Here is a 16,917-nt window from a genome sequence, read left to right as displayed (position 1 = left end):
ATCTACAAATTTGCTCCTGTAAACCCGGCATATTGTTGGGTGTGTATAATATAATTTCATTAATGAGGTCCTCCCTTTCTTATTCCTCAATTCTACTGATAGAGACTTAGTAGATGAGCTCTCCAGTCTGTCCTGAGCACTGCCATAACAGTTAACGTGACAAGTATTACCACCCACGCTCCCCCCATGTAATCCCTCCCATTCTATCATGTTTAAAGCAATGGAACCCCAGAGCACTGAGCTGCTAGTTCTGCCTCTCCTGCAGCCAAGTTTCACCTATGGCTACAACATTATAATTCCCCATACTGATCCATGCCCTAAACTCATCTGCTTTTCTTACAATACTCCTTGCATTGATGTTCATCCCAGTTTGGCAAAAGAATAAATCAAGGAAGGTAGTGCACCCGTGGCTGACAAGAGAAATTAGGGATAGTATCAATTCCAAAGAAGAAGCATACAAATTAGCCAGAGAAAGTGGCTCACCTGAGGACTGGGAGAAATTCAGAGTTCAGCAGAGGAGGACAAGGGGCTTAATTAGGAAGGGGAAAAAAGATTATGAGAGAAAACTGGCAGGGAACATAAAAACGAACTGTAAAAGCTTTTATAGATATGTAAAAAGGAAAAGACTGGTAAAGACAAATGTAGGTCCCCTGCAGACAGAAACAGGTGAATTGATTATGGGGAGCAAGGACATGGCAGACCAATTGAATAATTACTTTGGTTCTGTCTTCACTAAGGAGGACATAAATAATCTTCCAGAAATAGTAGGGGACAGAGGGTCCAGTGAGATGGAGGAACTGAGCGAAATACATGTTAGTAGGGAAGTGGTGTTAGGTAAATTGAAGGGATTGAAGGCAGATAAATCCCCAGGGCCAGATGGTCTGCATCCCAGGGTGCTTAAGGAAGTAGCCCAAGAAATAGTGGATGCATTAGTGATAATTTTTCAAAACTCGTTAGATTCTGGACTAGTTCCTGAGGATTGGAGGGTGGCTAATGTAACTCCACTTTTTAAAAAAGGAGGGAGAGAGAAACCGGGGAATTATAGACCGGTTAGCCTAACGTCGGTGGTGGGGAAACTGCTGGAGTCAGTTATCAAGGATGTGATAACAGCACATTTGGAAAGCGGTGAAATGATCGGACAAAGTCAGCATGGATTTGTGAAAGGAAAATCATGTCTGACGAATCTCATAGAATTTTTTGAGGATGTAACTAGTAGAATGGATAGGGGAGAACCAGTGGATGTGGTATATTTGGATTTTCAGAAGGCTTTTGACAAGGCCCCACACAGGAGATTAGTGTGCAAACTTAAAGCACACGGTATTGGGGGTAAGGTATTGGTGTGGGTGGAGAGTTGGTTAGCAGACAGGAAGCAAAGAGTGGGAATAAACGGGACCTTTTCAGAATGGCAGGCGGTGACTAGTGGGGTACCGCAAGGCTCAGTGCTGGGACCCCAGTTGTTTACAATATATATTAATGACTTGGATGAGGGAATTAAATGCAGCATCTCCAAGTTTGCGGATGACACGAAGCTGGGTGGCAGTATTAGCTGTGAGGAGGATGCTAAGAGGATGCAGGGTGACTTGGATAGGTTGGGTGAGTGGGCAAATTCATGGCAGATGCAATTTAATGTGGATACATGTGAAGTTATCCACTTTGGTGGCAAAAATAGGAAAACAGATTATTATCTGAATGATGGCCGATTAGGAAAAGGGGAGGTGCAACGAGACCTGGGTGTCATTATACACCAGTCATTGAAAGCGGGCATGCAGGTACAGCAGGCGGTGAAAAAGGCGAATGGTATGCTGGCATTTATAGCGAGAGGATTCGAGTACAGGAGCAGGGAGGTACTACTGCAGTTGTACAAGGCCTTGGTGAGACCACGCCTGGAGTATTGTGTGCAGTTTTGGTCCCCTAATCTGAGGAAAGACATCCTTGCCATAGAGGGAGTACAGAGAAGGTTCACCAGATTGATTCCTGGGATGGCAGGACTTTCATATGAAGAAAGACTGGATGAACTGGGTTTGTACTCGTTGGAATTTAGAAGGTTGAGGGGGGATCTGATTGAAACGTATAAGATCCTAAAGGGATTGGACAGGCTAGATGCAGGAAGATTGTTCCCGATGTTGGGGAAGTCCAGAACGAGGGGTCACAGTTTGAGGATAGAGGGGAAGCCTTTTAGGACTGAGATTAGGAAAAACTTCTTCACACAGAGAGTGATGAATCTGTGGAGTTCTCTGCCACAGGAAACAGTTGAGGCCAGTTCATTGGCTATATTTAAGAGGGAGTTAGATATGGCCCTTGTGGCTACGGGGGTCAGGGGGTATGGAGGGAAGGCTGGGGCGGTGTTCTGAGTTGGATGATCAGCCATGATCATAATAAATGGCGGTGCAGGCTCGAAGGGCCGAATGGCCTACTCCTGCACCTATTTTCTATGTTTTCTATGAAATATACACAACTCAGAACATTAGGCCGAGCACGTTCAACTATTCAGTTCCCAACTTTGAGGGAGGAAGATGTTTGTTGTCTTGTAGCAAGTTAAAGTGGATAAATCCGCAGAGCATGGCAGAGTGTTCCCTTGGACCTGGTGGGTGGCTAGTATAGAATTTACATTGTCCCTAGTAGAGATACTTAAGATATCCTCAGTGAGGTGCTGAGGAATTGAAGGATAGCTAGTGTTGTTCCATTGCTTAAGAAAGGCTCTAAAAAGAAGCTGGAATCTATAGGCCAGACTTAATGTGGGTCATAAAGGTTCAGTCGTTTGGCATTCAGGTTGAGGTAGTAAATTGGATTAGACATTTGGCTTTGCAGAAGAAGACAGAGAGTGGTAGATGATTGCCTTTCTGACTGGAGGTCTGTGTCTAGTGGTGTGCCACGGGGATCAGGACTGGGTTTGTTGTTGTTTATCATCTATATCAATGATCTGGATGAAAATGTGGTTAACTGTATCAGCAAAGTTGCAGATGACACGAAGATTGGGGACATAGAGACCTTGCAGCAGGATCTGGACCAGCTGGAAAAATGGGCTGAAAAATGGCAGATGGTGTTTAATGGAGATAAATGCGAGGTGTTACACTGTTGGAGGACAAACCAGGATAGGACTTGCACGGTGTGCGATAGCGCACTGAGGAGTGTGGTAGAACAGAGGGATTTGGGTAATTCCTTGCATATGGCATCACAAGTAGAAAGGGTTGCAAAGTGAATTTTTGGCACATTGGCCTTTATAAATAAAAGTATTGAGTACAGGAGTTGGGAGGTTATATTGAAGTTGTGTAAAACATTGATGATGCCTAATTTGGAGTACTGTGTGCAGTTCTGGTCACCTACCTAAAGGAAAAATATCAGTAAGATTGAAAGAGTGCAGAGAAAAACTATAATGCTGTCACCAGGACTTGAGGTCCTGAGTTGAGAGAATGGTTGAATAGGTATGGACCTTATTTCCTAGTGCATATGAGAATGGGGGGAGATTTGATAGCGGTATACAAAATTATGAGTATAGATAGGGTAAATGCAAGCAGGCTTTTTCCACTGAGGTTGGATGAGACTAGAACTGGAGGTCATGGGTTAAGAGTGTTTAAGGGGAACATGAGGGGGAATTTCTTCACTCAGATTGTGGAATGAGCTGCAAACAGAAATGGTGAATGCAGGATTGATTTCAACATTTAAGAAATTTGAGTAAGTACACGGATGAGAGAGGTATGGAGGGCTGTGGGCTGGGTGCAGGTCAATGGGATAAGGCAGATTAGCAGTTCAGCAGGGACTAGATGGGCTGAAGGTCTGTTTCTGTGCTTAGGTGTTCTGAATCTTTAATATTGATGATAAACAACGACAGACCCAGCATTGATCACTGTGGTACACTATTAGTCACAAGCCTGCTGTTAGAGAGACAACTGTCTTAATACCACTCTCTTTCTTGTTTGATCTTCCTTCATGCCCCGAAATAAATTAAACTAATCTTGCAGACACACACCAAAAGGCTTGGTAGGATGCACAGCTTAACTAATGAAAGTATTTGATTCTCCTATAGTGAACCAGAGGAACCAGGTGTCAAGAGGGCAAGGTCTGATGATGATTTCAACATTGTCACATTGGCTGAAGGCACTGTGACAGCGGTGAGTACTGACTGAATCCTTTAGACTGCAGGATTTGTCATTACTGTATAGAGTAACAGAGGAATGCCCATAGTTTACAAGCCCTTGAGCCCATACCAAACACATTGTCCACCTACCTCGTCCCAAGTTCATATGTTCAGCTCATATCCCTCAGTCTCCTCCACTCCAATGGGGATTAAATGATTACATTATACCTGTCTCAACGAGCTCATTTGGTCTACATTCCACTGTATTTATTACTAAATCGTTCTCCTCTTATTCTCAATCTATGCCCCTTAATTTTGAACTCTTTATACAGTACACCTTTATATAGATATCTTAATCACATCTGAAGTCGCCGTCATAGATGGTTAATGTTGTTCTGTTTAAGAGCTTTAGAAGTATCCGAATGGGTAGATGAGCGTAGTGCAGTGGATGTTATCTATCTGAACGTTAGCAAGTCCTTTGAAAAGGTCCCACATGGCAGGAATATCTGCAAGTTTAGACCCCATGGAAACTAGGGGGAGCTAGTATAGTGGATTCACTGGTGAAACTGGTTCTCACTCTCAACAATGTCCCTTTCTGTCCCTTCAGTCCAAAGGTGTAGCCGTGGGCACCAGCATGAACCTGAGCTATGCCTGCCTTTTCATCAGCTATGTGGAACAGTCCATGTTCCAAGTTTCCACTTTTAACAGTCCCCAACTTTTTCTCCCCTACATTAGCGATTGCATGCACCATGTTAAGTTAATCAATTTCTTCAGCTTTGCCTGCAACTTCTGTCCTGCTCTCAAATTTACTTGGTTCATCTCTGACACCTCGCTCTCCTTTCTCCATCTCTAGAGACCGATTGTCTAGTGATACCATTTATAAAGTTGCTGAATTTCACAGTTAGCTAGACTATACTCACATCAGCGAGTCTCACTTCAGTAGTAGGGAAGTTACTGGATAGGATTTATGAGCATTTGGAAAACTGTGGCCAGATGGGGAGACCCAGAATGGCTTTGTGCAGGACAAGTCGTGTCTTACGAACTTGACTGAGTTTTTTGACGAGGTGATGAGGGTGATTGATGAAGGTAGAGCTGTGGCTGGTGTCTACGTGGATTTTAGTAAGAATTTTGACAAGGTCCCTCATGGGAGGCTCATCCGGAAGATTACGAGCCATGAAGTCCATGGTGAAATGGCCATTTGGATTCAGAACAGGCTTGCTCATAGAAGACAGAAGGTAGGGACAGGGACTTATCGCAGCTGGAGACCTGTGATTCCTGGTGTTCTATGGGGATCTGTACTGGGACCTCTGCTGTTTGTGATGTATATAAATGACATGATTGAGAATGTAGATGAGTGGGTTAGTAAGTTTGCAGATGATACATAGGTTAGTGGTGTTGTCGATGGTGTAGAAGATATAAATCGGTTGCAGGTATGGGTGGAGAATTGGCAGATAGAGTTTAACCTGACCAAATGTGAGGAGTTGCACCTTGGTAGGTCAGATGTAAAGAGGCAGTTCACTGTTAGGGCAAGACCCTTAACAGTGCTGATGAGCAGACTGATCTTAAGGTCCCAAGTTCATAGTCCCCTGAAGGTGGCTACACAGGCTAATAGGGTGGTGAAGAAGGCAGATGGCATGCTTGCCTTTATTAATCAAGGCAATGAATTCAGAGGTCAGGAAGCTATGTTGCAGCTTTTTAAAATTCCATTTAGGCCACAACAGGAATATTATATACAGGTCTGGTTGCCCCATTATAGGAAGAATGTCAAGGCTTTGGAGAGGGTATGAAAATGCTGTCTGGATTAGAGGGCATGTGCTATAATGAGAGGATGTACAAACCTGGGTTGTTTTCTCTGGAGCAGCAGAAGCTACGGGGAGATCTGATAGGGGTTTATAAGATTATGAGAGGCGTAGATAGAGTGGACAGTCAGTATCTGTTTCCAAGAGCCGAAATGTCTAATACAAGAGGGCGTGCGTCTAAGCTGCAGGGGTTAAGTTCAAAGGAAATATGAGGAGTGGTTTCTCCCCCCCCTTTTTCTTTACACAGAGCGATGGGTGCCTGAAATATGCTGCCTCTGCTGGTGGTAGAATATATTAGGGACTTTTAAGGGGCGTCTAGTTAGGCACATGAATGTGAGGCTATGAGAAGGATATGGACATTGTGTAGGCAGAAGGAATCAGTTTAGTTGGCCATTTGATTAGTCCAGCACAACATTGTGGGCCCAAAGGGCCTGTTTCTGTACTCAGCTATTCTATATTCTGTAACCTCTTCCCACCTACCACTTGTAAAAAATACTATTCCCTCTCTTAGTTCCTCCATCTCCGCCACATCTGTTCTCAGGATGAGGCTTTTCATTCTAGAATCAGAATCAGGTCCAACATCACTGGCATTTGTTGTGAAATTTGTTGTTTTGCAGCAGCAGAACTTTGCAACACATAATAATAAAAACTATAAATTACAGTAAGATATACAGTGGATTCTGGTTAATTGGGACACATCGGGATCGGTACATTTTGGCCCAATTTAGCGGCTGCCCTAATTAGCGGAAGTTTCATGCAAATAGTTAAGAAGGTATTAAAAAGACAAACTGAGTAACAATTTATGTATTTAAATGAAACACAGAACAAATTGGAATATTACTTCTACAGTACTATAAAATTGCTTGTTAGTTCCTAATAGTTATCAGTGAAGGAATTCATCTGCTGTGTTCTTTTGATTGACTATAAATGAACAAAATCAGCACAGACAGACACCTAGTGCAGATTATGGGCTGTCTTCATCCTCCAAATCTTCATTTTCATTGTAGCATTCAGTACCTTCGTAATTCCTAACTTGTTGAAGTAATGAAGACATTTCATTTTAACTCCTGGGCATTTCTGGCATCTCCAAGCCTGAATCTTTGGAACTGCATTGAGCAAAAGTTCTGTGTTGTCTTACTGCTTTTTCCCGCCAACTATCAGTGACAAGAACTCTGCATTTTGAACAAAAACACATGCAACTGACACTATATTGTTTAGTGACCTTAAAGCACAGTGTACTGTTCATGGAAGTGCATGCGACTGTTGCTAGTTAGAAACTGTTTGGCACATTAAGTGGCGTATTTTCCTAAGTAAATGAAGGGAATCCTAGCAGCTTTCTCAATTTTAGTTTTTGCTCTTTAAGAGTTGTTTCAAATAAATGGCTGCCATGATAAACCAATTTACCGGAATCCATATATATACATATTACACGTACACTGCAAAAAGAGAGGGAAAAAGAAGTAGTGAGGACATGTCCATTCAGAAACCTGATGGCTGATGATAGAGAGGAAGAAGCTGTTCCTGAAACATTGAGCATGCATCTTCAGGCCTCTGTACCTCCTCCTTGATGGTAGCTATGAGAAGAGGTCATGTCTTCGGTGGTGATTTCCTTAATGATGGATGCTACCATTTTGAGTCATGGCCTTTTGAAGGTGTCTTCACTGCTGGGGAGGCCATTGTCCATAATGAAGATGACTGAATTTACAACTTTTTGCAGCTTTTTTGGGTCCTGTACAGTGACCCCTCTATACCAGACAGTGATAATACCAGTTAGGATGCTCTCCCCAGTACATCTGTAGAAATTTGCAAGAGTCTTTAGTAACATATCAAATCTCCTCAGACTCCTCATGACGTATAGCTGCTGTCGTGCCTTCTTGTAATTGCATCAATATGTTGACACCCAGGAACTTCAAGCTGTTCACCCTTTCCACTTCTGATCCCTTGATGAGGGGTGGTGTGTGTTCCCCCAACTTACTCTTCCTGAAGCACACAATCAATTCCTTGGTCTTACTGCGGCTGAGTGCAAGGTTGTTGCTGCAGCCAAGTGTCTATCTCACCTCCTCATCACCATCTGAAATTCTGCCAAGAATAGTTGTGTCATCGGCAAATTTATAGATGGTGTTAGAGCTGTGCTTCGGCACATCTCCAATCCACACAGACTGTGGTCTCTCAGTCAAGGATCCAGTTGCAGATGGAGGTACAAAGGCCCAGGTTTTGGATCTTGTTGATTAGAAATGAGGATATGATTGTATTGAATACTGAGCTCTAATCAATAAACAGCAGCCTGACGTAGGTACTACTATTGTCCAAGTGATCCAAGGCCAGTGAGATTGCATCTGCTGTGGACCTGTTGTGGTGATCGGCAAATTGCAGTGCGTCCAGTTCTTGCTTAGGCAGGAATTGATTTTAGCCGTGGCCCAACTCTGGAAGCACTTCATCACAGTAGATGTGAGTTCCTCTGAGCGATAGTTGTTGAGCACTGATCACCACCTTTTTGAAGCAGGTGGGAATCTCTGACTGCAGTAGTGAGAAATTAAAGAACATCTGAGTTTTCTATCTCTTTAAAGAACAGGGCTGCCCCCACCTGGATCTCCTCCACTTCTCACACATCTGCCCTCACCCCTTTCTCCTGTCGCCATTACAGGGATGGGGTTCTCCATGTCCTCACCTACCACCTCCTGAGCCTGCTTATCTAACACATCTTTCTCCATAACTTCCACCATCTCCAACTGGATCCTACCACCAAGCCCATCTTTCCCTCCCACCCCACTCCCACTTTCTGAAAGGGTCACTCTACTCCCAACTCCTTTGTCCACTAGTCCCTCCTCTCTGATATCCCTCCTTCCATTTATCACTATAAACATCACAAATGGTACACCAGCCCCGACAGCTCCTTCCTCACCACTATTCAGTCCATCCATATGAGGCGAAACTTCACCTGTGAGTCTGTCGAGGTTATCCACTGTATCTGCTGATTATCCACTGACATATTTTAAAAATGTACTGACTCAGTGAGCTTGTCTAAACCTCTTCCCACACTGTCACTTATAAAAATGCTATTCCCTTCTCTCAGTTCCTCCGTCTCCACCACATCTGTACTCCAGATGAGGCTTTACATTCTAGAACATCTTTTTTAAAGAACAGGGCTGTCCTCGCCTGTATTCCTTCTATTTCCCACACACTTCCTGATGCATCTTCAATCTGTCACTTTCTAACTGTGGCACTTCTCTTCCTGACGAACTTAACGTATTCTACACAAGGTCCGAACAGAAGAGGAGCGTCCCGCTCCCTCTGGATGAACCGGACCTGGTGGCATCGACATTCATCATCACCGAGGAGGATGTTAGAAGGGCCTTCCTGAAGATGAATCCAAGGAAGGCGACGGGCCCAGATGGCGTCCCAGGAGGGGTTCTCTGGGCCTGTGCAAGCAAGCTAGCTGGAGTGTTTGCTGACATCTTCAACTGCTCCTTGTTCAGTCTAAGATCCCCTCGTGTTTTAAGAAGGCAACGATAATCCGAGTGCAGAAGAAGAGCAAGGTGGCATGCCTGAATGACTATCGACTTGTGGCTCTGACATCAATTGCTATGAAGTGCTTCGAGAGATTGGTTATGGCACACATCAACCACAACCTCAACGCTTTGCAATTCGCCTACTAGAGAAACAGGTCAACGGCAGATGCCATCTCTCTGGCCCTACATTCCTCCTTAGAACACCTGGAGAATAAAGATGCATACGTAAGGCTCCTTTTCATTGACTACAGCTCTGCCTTTAATACCATCATTCCAAATAAACTGATTCCTAAGCTCCAGAACCTGGGTTTTAGCACTCAGATCTGCAGCTGGATCTTCAACTTCCTCACAGACAGGATCCAGGCTGTAAAAATAGGGAACAAGTTCTCCTCTACAATCACTGTGAGCACTGGTACCCCACAAGGCTGTGTACTCAGCCCCCCTGCTGTACTCACTGTACACCCATGATTGTGTAGCCAAGTTTCCATCAAACTCAATATATAAATTTGCTGATGACACAACAATTGTAGGCCACATCTCGGGTAATGATGAGTTTGAGTACGGAGAGGAAATTAAGAACCTGGTGGCATGGTGCAAAGACAATAACCTATCCCTCAACGTCAGCAAGACAAAGGAATTGGTTGTTGACTTCAGAAGGAGTAGCAGACCACACAACCCAATTTACATCACTGGTGCGCAAGTGAAACAGGTCAAAAGCTTTTAAGTTCCTCGGGGTCAATATCACAAATGACCTGACTTGGTCCAACCAAGCAGAGTTCACTGCCAAGAAGGCCCACCAGCGCCTTTACTTCCTAAGAAAACTAAAGAAATTTGGCCTGTCCCCTAAAACCCTCACTAATTTTTATAGATGCACCATAGAAAGCGTTCTTCTAGGGTGCATCACAACCTAATATGGAAGTTGTCCTGTCCAAGACCAGAAGAAGCTGCAGAAGATCGTGAACACGGCCCAGCACATCACATAAACCAATCTTCCGTCCTTGGACTCACTTTACACCGCACACTGTCAGAGCAGTGCTGCCAGGATAATCAAGGACACGACCCACCCAGCCAACACACTTTTCGTCCCTCTTCCCTCTGGGAGAAGGTTCGGGAGCTTGAAGACTCGTACGGCCAGATTTGGGAACAGCTTCTTTCCGACTGTGATAAGACTGCTGAACGGATCCTGACTCGGATCTGGGCCATACCCTCCAAATATCTGGACCTGCCTCTCGGTTTTTTTGCACTACCTTACTTCCCATTTTTCTATTTTCTATTTATGATTTATAATTTAAATTTTTAATATTTACTAATTTTAACTATTTTTAATATTTAATATTTGTAATCCAGGGAGTGTGAAGCGCAGAATCGAATATCACTGTGATGATTGTACGTTCTAGTACCACTTGTTTGGCGACTATAAAGTATAACTGGTTTCATCATCATCTGGTATGGAGAGGCCACTGCACAGGATTGGAAAAAGCTGTAGAAAGTTGTAAACTCAGCCAGTTCCATCACGGGTACTAGCCTCCCCAACATCCAGGACACCTTCAAAAGGCAATGCATCAAAAAGCTGCATCCATCATTAAAGATCTCCATCACCCAGGACATGCCCTCTTCTCATTGCTATCAAGGAGGTGGTACAGGAACATGGAGAGAGAGAGAGAGAGAGAGAGACACACACACACACACACACACACACACACACTCTCCCTCAACGTTTAGGGAACAGCTTCTTCCCTTCTGCAGTCATATTTCTGAATGGGCAATGAATTGGTGAACACTACTTCAGTATTTTTCCCTTTTTCTTGCACTAATTATACATTTTTTATATATATATATATATATATATTTATATATATATATATACTCTGCCTATTGTAATTTATAGTCTTTATTATTATTTACTGCTGCTGCAAAACAACAAATTTCACGACATATGCCAATGATATTAAACCTGATTCTGATTTTGATTCCATTGGTGAGACCCGATGCAGAATGGGAGAACCGCTTTGTCAAGCACCTTCACTCCATCTGCCATAAAAGGCAAGATCTCCTGGTGGCTACCCATTTCAATTCAATTCAACTTGGCATTTCCATTCTGACGTCAGTCCATGACCACCTTTTCTGTCACAGTGGGGCCAAGTTCAGGTTGGAGGAGCAACACTTTGTATTTCGTCCAGATAGCCTCCATCCTGATGGTCTGAAAATTGATTTCGCTAACTTATAGTAATCTTCCCCCCCTTCTCTTTTTCTATTTCCCATTGTGACTCCCCTCTCATCCCTTTACTTCTCACCCGCCCGTGATCTCCCTCTGGTTCCCCTGCTCTGTCTCTTTCTGCCATCGGCCACTGTCCTTTCTTACTAGATTCCTTCTAGATCCCTTTACCTCTTCCACCTGTGCCTACCAGCTTCTTTCTTCAGTCCCCTTCCCCACTCACCCACCTACCGCCTTACCTGTCTCTCCTATCATCAGCCAGCTTATACTCCTTCCACACCCCCTATCTTTTTCTGCCTCTTCCTTTCCAGTCCTGATGAAGGGTCTTGGCCCAAAACAGTAACTATTTAATCTCCTCTGTAGATGCTGCCTGACTTGCTGAGTTCCACTGTGTGTGTGTGTGTGTGTGTGTGTGTGTGTGTGTGTGTGTGTGTGTGTGTGTATTCCTCCCACATTGACATCTGAGTCATTAGTACATATCACAAACAGTGGTACACCACTGGTAACATACTCCCCACTGGAAAAGCAGCCTTCCACTACCACATTATGTTCCCTATCATTGAACCAATGTTGGACCATATTTGCTCGCTTGCCTTGAATCTCTCGAGCCTTGACAATTTGAACCAGCCAGACTTTATCAAATGCCTTCCTAAAGTCCATTCAGATAGTATCTACTGCCCTGTTTTCTTCGAACTGGCTGGATATCACCTCAAAAAAAGCTCGGATCAAGTTAGAGAGACAAGACTTTTCTCATACAAAGCCATGCTTACTCTCCCTTATCAATCCTTGTCTTTCCAAATTGATACGAATCTTTTCCCAGAGAATTGTCTCCAATACTTTCCCTATCACTGATGAAAGTCTGCTGGCCTATAATTACCTGGCTTAACTCTTCAACAAAGAAATGGTTTACGCTATTCTCTAGTTTTCTGGTACCTGTGGCTAATGAAGATGCAAAACTTCCTGCTGGGGCCCTAGCAATCTTCTTGTTTTCAATTGCATTGTGGGGTAGGTTTCATCCAGCCCTTGGGTTTTATCCACTGTTATATCTCTCAAGACATTTGACATCTCTACCTTCTTAAAGCCTATGTGATCCAAGTAATTAATGTCCCCTTCCCTGATCATGCGATTCCTCCATGTGAATAGAAATAGACCACATCCCCTGGCTTCGCACACGAGTTACATCTTTGATACCTCAAAGAACTCACTTTTTCCCCAGCTACACTCACAACACACTGGAGGAACTCAGCAGGTCGGGTAGCATCCGTGGAAACAATGAGTCGACGTTTCGGGCCGGAACCCTTCGTCAGGACCCACTTTCCCTAGCTACCCTTTCTTCTTAGTATACTTATAGAATGAATTAGGATTCTCCTTAATCTTACATGTCAAGGGTATTTCATAACATATTTATGCCCTCCTGATTTCCTCCTTAACTATTCTGCTACACCTTCCGTATTCCTCAGAGAACTTGCATGATTGTAGTTGCCTATAACTGTCATATGCTGCATTTTTTTTCCTGATTAAGCCTTCAAACCCCTTTGACATCCAGTGTTCCCTCATCCTGCCATCTTTTCCTTTTGTCCTTACCAGGACATGTATCCCTGAACTCTTGCCAGCTCCCTTTCAAAGGGCTCGTACTTGCCAGATATTTCAGTCCTTCTGTCTGTGCTGAGCATGATGCCAATCTAAACTAATCCCATCTGCCTGCACATAATCTGCATCTCTATTCCCAGAGCTGCCTGTTCATATGCATAAGAGATTCTGCAAATGCTTCAAATGCAAAGCAACACACAAAATGCTGGAGGAACTGAGTGGGTCAAGCAGCATGTATGGAAATCAATTAACATTCGACGTTTCAGGCTGAATCCTTCATCGTCATGATGAAGCGTCTCGGCCTAAAATGTTGACTTGTTTACCTTAGTAAGTTCCAGGCAAATTCCATCCTGTGTCTAAAAGTAATTGCTTTGTACATCTTCAAACTTTTCCCCTCGCGTCTTCGACACATTTAATAAAGTCCAGCCATTTAAGTTACTTGCACTCAGATAATCCCAGTTAATACTGAGAAAGTTGAAATCACTCACCACAATAATCCTATTGCTTTTACACCATTTTGTAATAACCAACATATCTTGACATGGGAGGTGAAACATCACTTGGAAAACATCCACACTCCATTCCGACCACACCAAAGTTCAGGATCAAGCCTGAACCGATGAGACAGCTGCACTACCTGTTTGTGTGAAAGGAATAGAGAGTCCTGTGCTAACAGTGCATATTTCACTGAGCAGATTGCTAGCACACTGCGTCTCATTTGAACTTAAAATCATGGGGCTGATTCCAGTAATCATGCATAGGGGTTTGCAGATGTCAGGCTGACTGATTTTCTGAACAATTGGAAGTAATTCCTATAAATACCCCAAAATATTATCACTTAACTTTTACGTTACACAATATCGTAAATTTTTCAATGGATAGCACTTAGTAAGTTTAAAGGGAGTGAGGGAAGCAGGACGCTGGGAAGTTGAAAGGGAGCAGAGGAACTGAAGCCTTGGTAAACCAGATGCTAAGTTATTGCGATTTCCACATAGATAATATTATCTAAACTTTACTGTGCAATACATTTCAATTTATATTAAATTAAATTAAATTGATCTGTTTCTGGGTCATAGGTTGGCAGCCTCAATCCAGCAAAAGATTTCCAGGCTTTGGTCCAGCAAAAGAATGCCAATTTCAGAGAAGGTATGTAAGTGGAATGAAGTGACTGAGTTGTCAGGGCAGTGTGGGTTACTGTCAGTGTATTTTCCATCTACCTCTGTATTGAGATGATATTTCTAGTCGCCTCATCATAGGAAGGATGTGGAAGCTTTAGAGAAGGTGAAGAGGAGAATTTGCCTGGATTAGAGAGCCTGTCTCACAAGAAAAGGTTAAGCAAGCTAGGGTTTTCTCTTTGGAGCAAAGCAGGATAGAGGTGATTTTATAGAAGTGTGCAAGATGATGGAATGCATGGACAGTCAGAGAATTTTTTCCAGGGCAGAAATGGCTAATGCATGAAGCCATTACATTTACACAAAGTGGTAGATGCATGGAACGCCTTGCAGAGGTGGTGTTAGAAGCAGATACATTGGGGACATTTAAGAACCTCTTATATGGGCACATGGATGATAGAAACATGGAGGGTTATGTAGGAGGAGAAGGTTAGATTGATCTCAGAGAGGTCCTGTACTGTGCTGTATTCTATGTTCTATATGTAGCACCCATAGTGTATATGGTGGAAGCCAACGGCATCTTTCACCATGGTTGCCCTCATAGTTGTTACTGTCTCTCATGTTTACTCCGCAAATATCTCACGGGAAAGAGGGAATTATATTAGTGCAGTAAGTTTCACTGATATCCTCCCACGGCAGTCTATTTTAAGCTGCTAGAAGTTACCAATGTGTCAAGTAACAGTCTGAAGGGAAGCAGGTATATAAACATTTCTCTTCATGGTTATTTACATAGCCACTGGCAAAGTGGGCCTTGACCCTTTCTGAATTCAAGTTGTACCATAATGGTGACAAAAATGCAGGAATCCCAAACACTGGTGTTTCTAAAATTCACAAGTGATAATTTCTCTTCAACTACCTTGGATGTATGTGGTCTCCTGGTTACAGCCCTTCTCCTGGTTCCATTCTTCCTTCCAACAGCTTCCAGTAAAAACTCATCTGGCCACTAATCTCATTCTGGGAAGGCAATCTGTCATCCATATCTGGTCTAGCATATATTTGGCACCAGACCCACCTACGTACTTAGTTCTGAAATGGCCGAACAAGGGAAATACTGAGAAAGCAATAAGCTTTAACCTTGCTACTGATGGGCAAATCCTGAAAAACTGTATAAATATTCATAACAAATTTTACGTTTTCTAAGGCCCTCTTCAAAGTTTAAAGTAAGTTATCAAAGTACATATATGTCACCATGTACTACCTTGAGATTAATTTTCCCACAGGAAAATAAATACAGTAGAATTTATTTAAGCTACACATAACGAAGTCTGACAATGTGCAAAGGAGCACAAATCATGCAAGTAATAAACTTTAAAAAGCAAATAAATAATTTGGAGAAAATGCGTTGTCAAGCCCTTGAAAGTGAGTTTACAGGTTGTGGAGTCAGTTCAGCATTTAGCAGAGTGAAGTTATCCACACTGGTTCAGAAGCCTGATGTTTGTCGGGTAATAACTGTTCCTGAACATGGTAATGTGGAACGTAAGACTCCTATATCTCCAGCCTGATAGTAATCATGAGAAGGGAGCTTGGCCTGGATGATGGGGGTTGTTGATGATGGATGCCACTTTCATGTCGTTGCGCTCCATGTAGATGTGCTCAGTGATGGAGAGGGCTTTGCCTGTGACGGACTGGCTGTATCCACCATTTTTAACAGAACTTTTCCATTCCTGGGTGTTGGTGTTTCCATACTCAGGTGATAATTAGGTTTATAAAAGTTTGTCAAAAGTTTTAGATCTCATGCTCAATCCGTGTAAACTTTTAAAAAGGTAGAAGCATCATTGTGCCTTCCTTGTGATGGTATTTGCATACTAGTCCCATGACAGGTAATCTGATATGGTAATACCAAGGAATTTAAAGTTACTGACCCTCTCCATCTCTAATCCCCCTAATAAAAACTGGCTCATTAACCTCCGGCTTCCTCCTCCTGAGGTCAATAATCAGCTCTTTTGGTTGGCTGATGTTGAGTGAGGGGTTGTTGTTGTGGCACCACTCAGCCAGATTTTCAATCTCCCTCCTATATGACCATTTGTTACAACCTTTGATTCAGCCAACGACATCAGCAGATCGTGGCCTTGGAATTGTACTTATCCACGCAATCATAGTTATAAAGTGAGTGGAGCAGGGAGCTAAGCACATTATCATAGATTAATAGAGCACAATAACAGGCGTTTTGGCCCATCTGTCCATGGCAACACAGTCAAAGGTATTCAAAGGGAGCTGAATAATTACTTGAAAGGGGAAAAAAAATTGTATGGTTATGAGGAATGTGACTAACTAGTTTGTTTACATAGGACTTAGGCCTTTCCAGTGGGCCATATTGCCTTCTTTCCAGTTATAACATTAACCTTGAAAATTAGAAACAGCACCAACAACACCTCATCCCTGCAGAACTCCTATCTTTTTCAGAAATCGTCCCAATGACATTGGTGAAGCCTAATTTGGAGTAGTGTGTGCAGCGTTGGCACTGTGGCAGTCGCAGTGGGCCATATGGCCTCCTTCCCAGCTATAAATTAATCCTGTGAATTAGAAACCTAGAAAATAGGAACAGACTTTGAACACT

The 16,917-nt window shown here is 43.1% G+C and overlaps 2 protein-coding genes across 2 annotated transcripts in view; one reads left to right on the top strand and one right to left on the bottom strand.

Annotated features, from left to right (window-relative positions):
• The window catches only part of tmem169b (transmembrane protein 169b), a 462,028-nt gene that overhangs the window by 110,436 nt on the left and 334,675 nt on the right, over positions 1–16,917 (bottom strand). The gene's annotated exons all lie outside the window — the stretch shown is intronic.
• The window catches only part of xrcc5 (X-ray repair complementing defective repair in Chinese hamster cells 5), a 111,576-nt gene that overhangs the window by 82,265 nt on the left and 12,394 nt on the right, over positions 1–16,917 (top strand). The window contains exons 15-16 of the mRNA XM_072261142.1: positions 4,025–4,109; positions 14,265–14,334. Of these exons, the coding sequence (XP_072117243.1) occupies positions 4,025–4,109; positions 14,265–14,334 (155 nt within the window). The remainder of the gene's footprint in view (positions 1–4,024; positions 4,110–14,264; positions 14,335–16,917) is intronic.

Source organism: Mobula birostris, chromosome 6 (assembly GCF_030028105.1).
Source record: "Mobula birostris isolate sMobBir1 chromosome 6, sMobBir1.hap1, whole genome shotgun sequence".
Taxonomy (NCBI): Eukaryota; Metazoa; Chordata; class Chondrichthyes; order Myliobatiformes; family Myliobatidae; genus Mobula; species Mobula birostris.
Note: the sequence above shows the minus strand (reverse complement) of the source record. Positions and strands in the feature narration are given on the sequence as shown.